The 14,803-nt window shown below is 41.1% G+C and overlaps 1 protein-coding gene across 1 annotated transcript in view; it reads left to right on the forward strand.

Annotated features, from left to right (window-relative positions):
- FSHR (follicle stimulating hormone receptor) overlaps positions 1-14,803 on the forward strand; it is a 78,861-nt gene that overhangs the window by 46,848 nt on the left and 17,210 nt on the right. Inside the window, exons 3-5 of the mRNA XM_009093679.4 lie at positions 5,593-5,667; positions 6,058-6,132; positions 13,715-13,786. Of these exons, the coding sequence (XP_009091927.2) occupies positions 5,593-5,667; positions 6,058-6,132; positions 13,715-13,786 (222 nt within the window). The remainder of the gene's footprint in view (positions 1-5,592; positions 5,668-6,057; positions 6,133-13,714; positions 13,787-14,803) is intronic.

The following is a 14,803-nucleotide window of genomic DNA, read 5'->3' on the forward strand; positions in this document are numbered from 1 at the left end:
CTAGTGTTCAATAAATCATGGCAGAGAGACAAGTTTTTCATGTTCACAAGGAAAAGTGACAGGAGAAAGTGTCAACTATCTATTTTTTAAAGGTCAAAAGTCTCTAATATTTTTAAGAAAAATGGCTTTTCTTTTGTAACCTGTTTAAATCAATGTAGTAGCATTTTGCTGTCACTTCAGAGGGAAGTTTTCAAAAGTAGATTTTAGACTGGCTTGTTTCTGATCAGGCTGAAGAAATAAGAGTCACTCCATCCATGACACAGAGGGGACAGAGGTAGCCAGGTGTTTAATTTTTCAGTTCAGACACGTCTCAGGCAGGTCCCGTGGGGGTTCACCCAGTGAATGCTGGGCAGGATTGCCTGGGCAGCACCACATTTACTTGTGAAGTTTGACATAAATTGTGGCATCAGTCAAAGCACTGAGTAAAACTGACCTGGAAAACAGCTCTAAAGAGTATTTATATTTGTAGAAAGGGAGGGAAATCAGCATTTCTGGCCTTTTTATCCCTTCTCCTTTCCCTTAAATGAACACAATGCTGTTGATTTGTAGCAGTGCAGAGAGCACAGTGAGGCCACCTGCTCTGGGAATCTGTACCTTGAACCTCCAGTATCACTGCTGATTTCAGGTACCCACAGAGTGAAAGGAAAGCATTCATGGGAATCCACAGGGCAGCTATGCCACAGAAAAACTGCAGCAAGTGTGGAGGATAATAGCCAATAAATACCCAATTATAATGTATCACAGGAATTACAAGGTGAACAGATCAAGTGTCTGGCCTGTGTGCATACCTGCTCTGGAAGGGAATTGAAGGAAGGCTGTAGGAGTCTACAGAGATGGAATCACCACCAGGACCAGAGAGTAGGTCCTGTGTGCCTGGAGAGGGGTGAAATCCCTTCTTCACACCATGTGCCACATCTGTGTGCAAGGTGCACACACCAAGCAGGGACCAGAGCAGCCTTGACAGACAGGGCAGTGCCCTCTGCTAGCCCACCACGGGGGGAAGAAATGCAGAAATCCAAAACTCCCACATTTGCTGTGGCCATCAGACAGCCAAACTCACCAGGTGGGCAGCAGCCTCTCTCTGCCATTCCTGCTGCAGGAACTACAAGGTCTTCTTGCTGGAAATCCCACATTCCTGGGCACCATGGGAGGGGTTAATGCTGGTCCAGGCTGCTCTTCTGCCTGGTGTATGCTCTGCTCTTCTTTTGACACGACTCACCACTCACTGATCTCTGTTATCTGTACACAGGCATGCATAGATAAGCACACATTTTTTTAAACCAGTCCTGTTTCCAAGCAGGAGAAGGAATTACCTTGTACCCTTCCCCTGCATGCTCCACTCTGATCCTGAAAGGAATTCCTGTCATAAAAGACATAAAATTCCAGTCTATTATTCTTTTGTTATTTGGAAACATTGGGGCACTTGGCCCCAAGACCATTAGTTTGTGAGTTTAATACTCTCTTGTTTTTTCTGTAAGACTCTGGTTAGCCTAAGAGACTTTTCCTTCAGAAAACTGCCATGAACTCTAAGTCCTTTGCTAACAGAATTGTTTAAAAGGCCATTTTGATGTACCTTGATTTTTACAGGTTGCACTCTGGGTGCAGCTGGTTTGAAGAGGAATCCTTCCTCTGGATCACACGGGGCTCTGCCACAGATGTCATGAAGTTGTACCCCCAGCCTTGCCTAAGGGCAGCTTTGCAGGCAGATTAAATGATTTTCCATCTCCCTCTCTTCTAACACAGGCTCTGACTGTCACATGTGGAAATTACACACTGCACTCAGTTGCTGGGGAATGGGTAATAGTGATTCCAGTTTGCTGCTTTAGTGGCAAATTAGAGGAGGTCCCTTGATCTTGTGATGTCACATCTTGGAGTCTTTGCAGAAAAATAAAAACTGTTGTCCTTTGTGCCTTTGGAAAATGCCTTTACTGCATGCTTTTTCATCTTTTAGGCTATATTTGAGTGAACAATTTATGCTTTCAAGGATCACTGGTGATTTCAACTCTGCATGCAGTGAAAACTAAGCTCAGGCAGATGTCTAAGCACTTTGCAGCCACTGGGTGGTTTGGATATTTGGGTTTTTTTTTTTTAAGAATTTTCCCCTGACTGTTTTGCACACCATCTACTCCAAGGCTTGTCTGTTGCAGAAGTGATGCTGGGATTGCTGCTGGGTTTCCTGCCACAGCTACCAGTAGCACTCATAGTGTCATTCATTCCAAACAAACAATGTAATAGCAGTCCTATCTTCTCTCTTGATGGCATATAATCAGATCTGCATTATGAGCAATCATCTGTTTGTGTGTATTTATACTGCAAGACAGAACACTTGCACAAACACTAGCCAGCAATCCCTTTTTTTCTCTCTGTAGCTGCTGCCTCAGGTGTTATTTGCTCTCCTCTACAGAGGATCTGAGTCTGCTGAGTTGGTTGTTTGATGTGAGCAGCAGCGGTTTGCACTTTTAATGTCATGTATCCAAGTCATTGTTTGGAATTTCCAGGAGCAGGTGTGCACTTTTTGCCAGGTATGAATAAATAGTTCACACAGATTATGCAGCCAAACCCCAGATTAGTGCTGCCTATTGTTCACAGTGCGTGCCTGATCTCCTAAACAGAATGGTTTGGTTTTATTTATCCTTCTTACCTGAACAAAAGCCCTGTCAGGTTTATGTGCAGCCCAAAACTGGGATCCATCTGTAGAGAACAATGAAGAGTAAGGTCATCCCCACCAGGATTTCCTGGAGAGAGTATAGCAGAGAACACAGTTCATTGGAGGGGACAGAGGGTCATTTCCCTCAGCACTGCAATCCCCTGAGCACAGAGGATGCAGCCCAGCACCAGAAGGGTTACTGCCTTCTGCCACTGATAGTTTTCCCTTCTGTTCCTTTTACTGCTCTTGAGATGCTCATAACCTCATTAGCTGAAAAAGAGGTTTGCTCCAGCTGGAAGACAAAAAAATGTCATTGTAAATGGACATTTTTATATTTGTCCATCTTTCCATTACCTGTTTAAAAAAACCAAGCCAGTTGTACCTGGGAATGGGAATGCTAGAATGAAAGCCATTTCCCACATCTCTGACAGCCCCTTCACAGAGGTGTTATTTAATTCTGTTTAAAGCACAATTTCTAAAAAACCTACTATTTTAAAAACCTAATCTTGCAAAAACAGTTTGGAGATTCCTATCTTCCCCCCTCTCTATTCCTTTCCTTCACCATGCATTCTCTAAGCCTTCCAGAGTGCCAGGACCTGCTTGTGCCCCAGCTTAATCAGATCTGCATCTTCCATTTCTAGAATCAGAACAAAGCCAATAACCTACCACACTCACAGGAAGACAAAACACTCTTCTGATGCACAAACATTCATTTTTAAGCAATCCATTAAAAAAGCTGTGTCATCCAAGTTGTTCCAAAGTTAGATAGCAGATTGGATCATAAAAAAATTATTACCCTCAGCAGCACTATCTGCTGGGTGAGGTCACAACTGTATTATGGTTTCTTAATAACCCTTTTTTCCCTGTATAAGGCCAACACATCTGCAACATTTTTTCCCTGAACTTCTTAGTGGCATGAAGTATCTTCTGGTTAAATGTATTTGTTGATATAAAACGTGATGCTTTTCCTGAAGATTTTCTTTTTTCTAGACAACTGATTTTTAGATTGTGGGGAATGGCAAATATACACCTGACCACCCAAAAAGAGTGAGGAAAACCAAACCAAACCTTCAAAGTGTGAGACACCTCCCACATTGTTAAATCTTTGAGGCTGTAGTTAGGCAAATGAATTTTATATGGTCATATAAATACCTCATAGGGAGTGTTTGCTTCTATTCTATTCTATTCTATTCTATTCTATTCTATTCTATTCATTCTATTCTATTCTATTCTATTCTATTCTATTCTATTCTATTCTATTCTATTCTATTCTATTCTCCTGGACATTTCCACTTACATCTTGTAATTATTTTTAAAGAATACAGGTCTTTGAAGCATCCCTTGCAATGGCTGTGTATCTCACATGGCATGAAGGAATCCCTGTTTCCATTGAAACATTTTGTTGCTGCTGAGAATTAAGTAATAAAGAGGAAGACACTCACATGTGAGCTGTGGTTCAGCACTGCTAAACAAATCTCAATGCACCCTGCCAAGAACTTATTGTCAGTCCTCATGTACTTTTGTTTTCTTATTCTCCAGCAAGTTTAGAGCTCCTGGAGCAGAGCAGAGTTGGATTTCTTCCATTAAAATAACCATGAGGAAACAGAAGGGAAAACATCTTATTAAACTAAAAAATATTAAACCCCTAAGGCATTTTTTAAAACTGAAAAGGTCAGGTGAAAAACATGTCTTCTTTTACAAGACTTCTGCTTGTCTCAAATGGGCAGGTGATCTGTCAGGTATGGTTCAGCTCTTGCTTAGAAGAGAGTGGAATACATTTATATTCCTCTGATTAATTTTTGTGGTTATTTTTTGGCTGTGCACCTGACATTACAATCTCTTGTTTTACCTCAGGCCTATTTGAATCTATTTGCAACCATCATAATTTCAGAAGAACAAGATATCCAGGAACAAGTGTCATCTCATTTCCAGTCTATTTACCCAAGGTTTCATTCCAAAGATGTGTGCAGTTACCTCATGATTAAAATGCAATAGACCATGACACTATCACTGAATTACAACTGTATTACAAATTTTACTTCCTACAGCTGACCTCAGCCTGAGAAAATAACATTTTGGCAACATTTCCAAAAAAATGGCGGTGAAGAATCTTTTGGCATGGCTGTCTGTACCTCGACCTTCCTGGTCAGTGCCAGGATAAGTGATGTGGTTGGGACAAGGGACACTGCAGTAATGCCCACTTGATTCACCAGGGGAAATCCTGAGCTCTAAATTCCACCAGAGCCTGAGCCCACAGATTAAGGAAGCAAAGAAAGATGTGTCCTGGACTAGCAGGAGATGCATTCTGGTGTGGTGAGAGCAGTAAAAATGGCCATTTATAGTCTGCACTTCTCTGGCTGTAAGTGGGCATTAACTGAGTACAGACCATGTCAAATGAGGTTTGCTCCAAGGTGTGGAAGACTTCTTCACTTGTGTGGTCTCCAGCTGCTGCTAACAAGGGCACATCTGCTGGTGGCTTAATTTTAGTCTCTGTTCTTCCCACTGGGTCAAGACAGCAGTCCTGTTGCTGAAGTAGTGTAATATTTCTTGGGAACTTTTTAGCTGTCTTTGTTTTCAGTCACCTTCACCCCCTCTTTTCTTCACTGAGTTAAAAGGTTTCATTAAATTTCTCTCAGTAATTAGTAATGTCAGAAGTCCAGTGGCCCATGATGGATAGACCCTGACTTCTAATGCACAGGGAATGGTGACAGCAGGACATGCAGGGCTGATGCTGCAGATACAAACTCCAGCCTCAGATCTCTCTTCCTGGCTGTTGTTGTTTCTTGCCCCTTGTACTCATCAGCATTTCTGTTTTCTTATCTGGTATCCACCTTGTTTTTAAAACTCATCAGTAATCTGAGAAGAAGTTCCTTGTGAATTTTTCACTTCTCCGTTTTCTGCTTCACCATAACTTGAAATATCTTGACTTCTAAATTATTTTTCAGAGAGATCTCACAGAATGATGCCTTGGAGGTCATAGAAGCAAATGTGTTTTCCAACCTTCCCAAACTACATGAAATGTAAGTAATGAGCAATCTAAATGCAAAGGAGACAATTATAAAGATTCATTATAGGCAAGCATCAGAGGTTTTGCAGTTTAGTTCAGGTAAGCACGGAAGAATTTGTAGCATTATAGAAGCACTTGAAATCTCCCTTTGTCTTTTCCATCTTCTTATCCGGCTGCCCCTTTCTTTATCTGCTCAGGAGAAAATTTATCCTCAGAACACTGCCAGGATCAAAAGGTGGTGGGGTCTGCCTGTCCATGGTAGGCTGCTCCCTGAAATCATCCAGATCTTCTGCTGCCAGAAAGAAAACCTCAGAGTATTGTTCCACTGCATCGTGGGACAAACACAATTTGAAGATCAATTTATTGATATATTTTTCTCTGATGTTTCATTTCCTCTTTACAGAAGAATTGAGAAAGCCAACAACCTCGTGTACATTGATAAAGATGCCTTCCAACACCTCCCAAGCCTCAGATACTTGTAAGATCTTTTGCTCTTTACAACTCCTAGAGTCACTTTGAATTACACAGCTGTGTGTTTGTGCAGCTGGTGCTGAGCACTTTGGGTGATAAGACAGGATGATTCCCTCTCCTCACTACCAGCTGCACATTATCAAGACACATTTTCCTGCCTGCACAGCCCTCAGAAAAGCTGAAGATAAAGTTTCCACAGAGGAGTCCCACACACAAGTTCCCTGAGCCTTTCTAAGCAACAGGTTGAAAAGAGTGATGAGAAGAGGAGCTGGAGCTTTCTTACTTCTCTAGGAACAAATTTAGGTTGAAATTCCTCCTGGGAGCTTAGGGACAAAATAAAATCTCTCATCTGTCTTTGCAACGGTGCTGCCTTCTGTTATGTGTCTCCTACATGATGTAAAACATTCAGATTACTTTTTCTTTGGCAAAGGGGGTGTTATATCCATGGTCTTCATTAATGCCTGCTGTGAGATGGTTAGATCCCCAAAATACAAATATACAGGTGTATACAGATACAAAATAATTGTATACCAAATACAAAATAAAGCTGTATGTGCAGCTTTATTTCCTCAGCCAGCCTCATCAAGAATGAGATTTGCACTGTGTGGTTGCCACATCTGCCTCTGTGGAGTTGCCATCCAAATTCAGTGGTAATTCAGTGCATATTTGAGTAAGCTGGTTACTCAAATATGTTTTCACTGCTTTTAGCACATGGCTTTAATGTGACTGATGATCTCTCCTCTGCGTGAGAACCCCAATGAAGTCCAGTGAACTCCATTTAAAACTCATTGGTTTTAATGGTGGCAGCTTATACAACTCAAATGGTGAGCAGGATACCAGTTTATTCACCCAGCAGGATACCAGCTTAACTTTTGCATGTCCACCCACCTGAACACCTAAACCCTGTCTGATTTTCCTGACTGGCACAAGAAAGAAGCCTTGTTTCCCTTACTCATGTGAGAAGCCTGGTCATGGTTTCTACGTTTGGGTACATAAATGGAAACATTTAATTGTCTGCTTAGAGATTTTATAAAGACAGTATGAAATCAGGTCAGTGGTCTGATAGGCATAGCTCCCAGTAAGCCAAGGAGTGTTTAAAGTCTCTGAAAATCACTAGTATCTGACAGATTCTGGGCTCAGAAATGCCAGGGGCATTGCTTCGAATTTTTACTTTAAGATTTGAGATTTAAGACTTGGACTTTAGGAGATAAGGTGTGTTTAGCACTACAGAAGCCATTACAGTTTAAACCCTCATTGAACTGGAATATGAGTCTAGATTTGGAGTAGGATTTTTGCTCTTCCCAGTATTTTGACTGATTCCCACTTTATAGAATTCATCAGACTCCTAGGTAAACTTTAACTTTTGTGTTTGCATAACTCAAACACAGATTTTTCTCTTGACAGTGGGGAAATAAAACTCTAAATTTGCATTGTCATGAGGAGGTATCATGTGACTTTTTCCTTTCATTTCAAGCCTGAGTCATTCAGCAGTGACTGCTGTCTTTGAGTAGCTCTGGCCACCTAAGAACAAAACCACAGCATTTGTTTATCCCATGTAAAATGCCCAGAACAGTTGTCAGATGTACAGATGGGTGGAAAGAATGAGATCACATTTATCTCACATGAAATTGAAGCAGAAATCTGAACATACCAAAGAACACACAGTGAGCATTTAAATATGGGACACAGAAATCCTAGGTGATGGTAAACTCACACTTTAAATATCTGAAACAAGGAAAGTTTTTCTCTTGGCACTAGTGGATGTTGAACACTTGTGAGCACTTGCCATTGCACGCTCCCATGCATGCTGACTCAAACATTCAGAGGCTCCACCTGTGCAAAAACTCAGCTGCAGCAGCAATCCTATGACCTGTAGAAGCAACAGGTTGAAAATACAGAGGATTTTTCTACCTGACCGTTCCCCTAGTTTTACTCTTCAGCTAGTTTTCCTTTCTAGTTGATATCAGAGGAAACTGCATTTTGAAGTCTTTTCAAGGTTTTTTTCTCCTGTGAGCATGGAGGGCTAGAAGAGACTCTCCAGCTGCTGTATCCTATTTGTTCCCAAATACATTTCATATATCCATTAATTAAGTGCTCTATTGAAATTCCTGATGCTCTTCACTGTTCTCTGCTTTCCTCCATTTTCCAGGAGAGGCTTTTCCAGAAATTTAATGATTTGGTAACTAGAATATTTTCTCTAGCTTATTCACAGCCCCTTAATTCACGCTCATCCTTGTGCCAAAGCTTTTCTCTGATTTCTGTCCATAAAATCCATCTTTGGTGCTAACTCCACTAACGGATTCATGCTGCATCCCCTCTGTGCCTTCATTTTAGGAGGTAAAACCCTAAACAGTCTTGCATGACTATAGAGAGTACAAAAGGTGCAGGTTTCATGGCTGGGAGCTTCTGAACAGATGAGTGTGAGGTTTGTTCTAATAACAAGGGCTGAGGAAGATGTGCTGGGGGTGTAAATCTGTGCAATATTGTTGGCTTCAGTGGAGCTGCATCATTTCCCAAGGCAGGGACTGGGAGCAGGACACAAAGTTCTTTGCAGGGGACTTTCTGCATGCAGTGATGCTGAGTAACATCATACTCAAAGCAACATGCTCAGATCGCCTCTCTTTGTGCTCTCCCCTACATTTCTGGGGGAAAAATGCCATTTTCTCCATCCCCTGGCTTCACTGACTGGTGCTTGCCCTTTTGGAAACTGAACAGGCAGAAAGCCTTGCTGTTTGAAAGGGTAGGATAGTTAATTTAATGAGAAAGCAGAAACCTTGATGGAAGGCAGTAAAACACCACCTGATAAAGGTAACCCGGTCCTCCTATTCACCTTCCTGTGACATGCCAGGAAGAGGCAATACTGAAAATATCAGGGAAGATGTTGAGGAGGTTAGGTTAATATATTGATGGTTTTCTGTTCAGTTAGAGGGGGTTTGTGGTGGTTGTTCGGGGATTTTTATACAATACACAAGCAAAAGGTTGTAAACATGTGGGACTACAGTATAAAATAATTCATAAAAGGGTAAAGCATCTGTGTGGAACAGCTATTGCAGAAATGATAAAAATTTTAAGGCCATGAAAGGAAACTTGTAAAACCTGGAAACTTGTAAAACCTGGAAACTTGTAAACCTGTACATCACTGCCTAATTTTCACATTAATTGCTGTAAGTTAGGAAGGAATAGCACATGGTTTTGTCAATATCTTGTCACATAACTAATTAGGCGGTTCTGTCTGACTGTGCAAAGAGGTGCAGAGAGACCAAGCTGCAACCAGCACCTCAAAGCACAAGGACCTGGGTACCTGCCCATCCTTGGATCATTGTGGGTCTTCTGAAGCTCCCAGCTATGGGGACAGTCTGGCAGGGTACAAGACATGTGCTCTGATTCCTTGCACAGCTCTCTGGATGTAGCAGAACTCTTAAAACACAATGCAGAAAATCTTTCAGAAAGAAAAAAATTATATTTACTGGTGGTTTTTGTTCAGAGGAAAAAATAAATAATCAGTTTCAATGTCCAAAATTGAGCCCAGGTACTACAGCCCATTAGTTTAATGACCTTTGCAACACATTGTTTGCAAGGCTTTCTCTGTGTTTCTACAAAAATAGTTTTATAGCCACTGGGTCATGTTTATGGGCAGGCAAGAAGTTCTAGCTAGCCTTGTCAGTCCCCTCATCATTTTCATGGGCTCATTATGGCCACCAGCTGTTGAATATTAATATGCTTTTATCTCAGTCAACTTGGAGACAAATACATTTCCTCCCAGCCCCTTTGTCACTCCCTTTGCCTCCTGCATCATCATTACCAGTATGGCAAAAACACAAAGGAGAGGAAAATGCTGAAAAATCACAGAGCAGAACAGTCTAAACCTTCTAGAAAACTGGCAACCTCAACTTTCTCACCAGTCTTTTAGAAGCAGTGAAGAGAATTGCTAATTGGTTTTCTTGGGTATATGCCAGAGAGACAGACTGCTTCAAAATGGTAACTCACTGACCTTTTCATGGGTACAAGATTATTTATCTGGCTCTCATTAGGGAGACCTGTGGCATAGTCTCCTTAATAATGTAGTGATGGCTTTTCAAACTCATTTTCTTTCCAGAATTAGTTCTCGTATGTGATCCATGTCCTTTGGTTCATTTTTGAGTGGTGTCCATGTCCTGTATGAAGCAATCTCAGCTTACAATACAAAGATTTGGATGTAACACTCCTTTCAGGTTAATTTTGAGGTGATACAGCTGGATTGTTGGAGGGGAGGGAAAATGCAGGTCCCAAAACAATAGGTTTTACCTGCAAAAGAAGCAGAGCCCAACTCCAAAGTCTTTCAGCTACATGGACCTGTCTGGTGCTTCCTAAACACAAATCTGCATTTGCTGCAGGTGCATCCCACCCCACAGAATTCCTGACCCTTTTCTTGGAGTTGACTCTTCAATAAAAAGAAGTGATGCTCCACTCCTTCCTTTGGCCTCACAGTTAAAGACCTTTCCCTGGAAGTGGGGGCTGCAGATTTAAGAAGCCTGGGATGCCTGAATCAGGGGAATGTCCCGCTGCAATCAGGCTCACAAGCACCATCAAGTGACCAGTGTGACTAAGGGACACAAAGATAATGCTCCCTGAGTGAAGCTGTGTTTATCTCTGCCTACCTTGAGCTTGCAATTTAGCAAATACCCACAGTAAATTGATGAGGTAAACTGTGTTCCCAGATTTGTCAGAATAACTCCTACAACTTGGCACAAAAAAAAAACCCCAAAACAACAGCCTAGTTGCTCTATCTGGAGATAAGCAGCCAGAATCACCCAGGAATTAGTTTCTGAAATTTTTTTTTTCTCTACTGATTCTGTTGCTCTGTTTTTCTAAGTGCTGACTCTAGTAAGCCTTTTCAGGAAGACAATTAATACCTTGGAAAGCAGCCATCAGCAGTCTGAAAAAATAAAAAATATTCTCACCAAGCTGTTTATGCATGGCAAGGGGGGGTCTCAGTTATAACACAGATTAAAGAGGACACTTGTTTAAAGTGAGGTGACTAAGGATGTATACATTGTATGGTAAATATATTGACAAAGCTGTCCTGCAGGAAAGATATTCAGTAAGTTGGATTATCTACATTCTGAAAAGATTATCCACTTCAAGGCCTCTGGAGATTTGCTGGAGGAATAAAAAGAGAGGGAAGATCTAGGCTGCAGTCTAGCTAAATATTTTTTCAGTTCTTTTTTCTGCATTTAATTAAAAGAACACCCTCTCCTGCTCCTAATCACCATTCTGTGCCTCTGTGCAATCAGTGCCTTGTACCACCTGTAGATTTACTTCAATATGTAGTGATTTGTCAAAGATGCTTCCCTCTACATCTCCTGCTGCTCAGTTGACACCAGTGAAAATTGAGCCCTGAACACTTTGGAATTACTGGAAAGATCAGAACTAACCCAAGGCATTGGCGATGGTTTTTCTCCCATGTATGGTGAAAGCCCTGACAACCAGTGTGGAGTTTTGATGTGCTGGGATTAAGCTGACCTTGGGAGCAGTGTTTGAATAGCAGATGCTAGAGCCCTGTCACCTTTCATTGCTGCTCCATGAGGACTGAGATTTTCTTGGGAAAGGACTGTAGAAAGAAAAGCTTCTTATGTCTTCTCTGCCCTGCAGTAGCCACACACTGCTTGGCAGGAGGCTCCTCCTTCATTTTCCTGCTAAGGGAAATGTATGCCATCATTTGTGTTTAAAAGGGGCTTGTAAAATAGGATTGCACAAATTTTTAGCATGTGATTCATTTAAACTTAAAGGCAGCTTTCCACTAAAACCCTGTAAATCTCCAGTAATTTAAGAGAGAGTATTTCAAAATATTGTAAGGAGGAGTTACAGGTTCTTCTCCGATTGCTTCTAATTTTTATTTTTGGTGAAGTCCTGTTACAAAGTGTAAGTGCAGAAATGTTTTAAGTAACAAGGGCCTTGTATAATCCACCTGCTTCATTAATCATGCTTTCCATTTAACTATATGTAATAGTTTTTCAGAGGCATTTTTGTGGAGCTTTCTTGGTCACACATGACAGCTGTTATTTTTAAGTTATTGCAATGTCAGACCACTCTGAATCCTGAGATGAAACAGTCTTGACATTTCAGCAAGTTTCCCAAATTGACTTCCTGAATATTCGCTAATACTGCTTTAATTTTTCCCTGCATTTGAACTATTGCTTTCTGTTACAAGATGAGACAGATCAAAGTTGGCTTTTCAGCATCTGAGGACACCCAGATACCATCTCAGGGAGCTCAGAGCAGTACTTATGCAAGTGAATGACTTTTTTATGGACTTACGTGTCACCCTGAGTTCCCAAATGTAGGATTTGGCTGTCACATGGAGGCGTTCAGTTTCAGTCCAAATTATGAAACCTGAAAAACTGCAACTCTCCTGAAATAATCTAGGCTCATAAAAAACATCATATGAACAATGTTACCTTTTTCCAGTCTCAACCATTCCTTTGATCACAATTCAGCTATTCAGGAATGATACTGTTAAAAAAAATAAATAAAAGGAAAAAAATCACATCTAATAATAAAAGAATGTTGTTCTAAGTGCCAGGATAAAAAACCTTACATATCCTGTGTTCTTTAAGAAACCAATATTCTCAGTGAAAGGTTACCTTCTTTATCCTCTAATATATTAAAAACACAAAGATAAAATCAAACTCTCAAGAATCCACATTTTCGCTTTGTTTGGTGGGGTAAACATGAGACTGCTTGGTGTCTGGGAAAAGCTCCCAGATGTTCAGAGGCCAGCCCACTCCAACTCCTCCCTCCAACACTGACCTCTCCTTCCAGCCATCAGCAGCCCCCAGTCATCTCCTGCTGCATGGCAACATCACATTTTTGCTGACCTTGCTGCTGCCCTGGGTAACAAAATGTGACTAAATTAGATGGGGTCCATCTCTCTGGACATCTGTGACCTCACTGGCAGGGAGCACAGGCTTGCCCTTCAGAATCAGCAGTTCTGGGGTGGTGTTTCATGGACAGGAACCGCAGTGCAGAGGCCAGTGAAGGTCAGTGCAGAGGGAGGGTGGAGGTGTCTAAGGACAGAGGCTTGGGTCCATTTCCAGCTCCACAAACTGATGAGATGTTCCCATGGGTTTGGCTCCTCACTACCAAAGGTGCTGGGAGTAAAATGTCCTAATTCTCTCCTACTTTCATCAATTAATTTCCCCTGGAATTAATGTGACCTCTGTTATGGTAGAAGGTTAAAATTGTCGTGGGTTGATACATTTGTCTTAAAACATCTTCCATGAAAATAATTATCCTGTGTCAGTGCAGTTGATTTCTTAGAATATGTTGGGAAATTAATTTGGACAATTTACTGAGATCATCAGGAGGGACTGTGTTATCATCCAAGGCAGGGTTTCTCCCTTTACCTCTGTTGGCAGAATTCAGCTTGTACTTTGGGCAAAAACCTTTTTAAATTACTATGCCAAGTTTCCTACTGGGAAACCCCACTTTTGTGGCTAAACTCTGCCATTTGTGACAACCACCTTAAGTTCAATATTCTTTCTTCTTCATTAATTTCTGCCTTCTTTCCAGGGGCAGACTGAATAATCTTCCTCTTCTCTTCCCCTTAGGTTAATATCAAACACTGGCCTTCGGTTTTTACCTGCTGTCCACAAGATTCACTCTTTCCAGAAAGTTTTGCTGTAAGTTGGAACATTTGCTTTTTGCTTTTTGAAAGCTGCCTTTGAGTGTTCTTCTACACCAGCAAAACCTTTCAAGACATGATTCCCCATCTATTCATTTATTAGCTCTGCAGTGGCGTGTTGATTGTGATTTTGCAGGCACTGATGGTCAGAAGGTCTCAGTTCTCTCCAGGTCTCCCTTCTACAAAGCATTGGAACTTTGACTTTGCAGACCACTCTTCCTTTAGCTGCAGTGTGAGCATGTGTCTGGGGGGTCCAGAGGACAGACAACAGCCTTTGACTCCTCTTTCAGAAGCTGAAATCCAAACCAGGATGGTGGCAGTGGAAATTTGTTGCTGCCTGAAGAAAATGTTCTGACCTGCACGGGAAGAGTCGCTGATCTCAGAGCTGAGTTCCATCAGAAGTGGCCACATCACAAAGAAAAGAAAAATAACAACAAACGCAGCAAACCACACCAAAACCCAAACTCAGGGGATTATCTACCATACCCTTTTCCGTTTTCATCTGTCACTAAAACGGTCCAGAAAATTAAAAACTTTTACTATGGAAAACTCCAGTGCCAACAATGAAAAAATATTTGTGCAAAATTTTGTGTGAAAATGGGTTGTTAATTTCCTAAAGCATTTTTTTCTTGTGCAGAAAAAATGCATATCAGGAAAACTTGGTTTCTTTTTCACTGAAAAATATTTTGACATGCATTTCTCAGTCAGTTCTTAGTATAACTGAAAAAATTCTTTTGGACAAGATTTATTGTTAATTTGCAGACAAAGTTCTTCATCTTCAGATGTTTGATTAGAAGATCTCAAATCTCAACCTGCAGAAACATTAATCCTGCAATTATTAATGGCTATCTTAGTGATAGCCTTTAATATCAATAAAAATGCATATAAAACATAGAGGGGATGACTGAATATAGTGTACAGACATATAAAATAAGAAATCCATTTCAGGAATACATTTGATGTTTGTAATTCTGAGAACTTCAGTTCATTGCTCCTTGAAACCATCAAGGAAATG

The sequence above is a fragment of the Serinus canaria genome, chromosome 3 (assembly GCF_022539315.1).
Source record: "Serinus canaria isolate serCan28SL12 chromosome 3, serCan2020, whole genome shotgun sequence".
NCBI lineage: Eukaryota > Metazoa > Chordata > Aves > Passeriformes > Fringillidae > Serinus > Serinus canaria.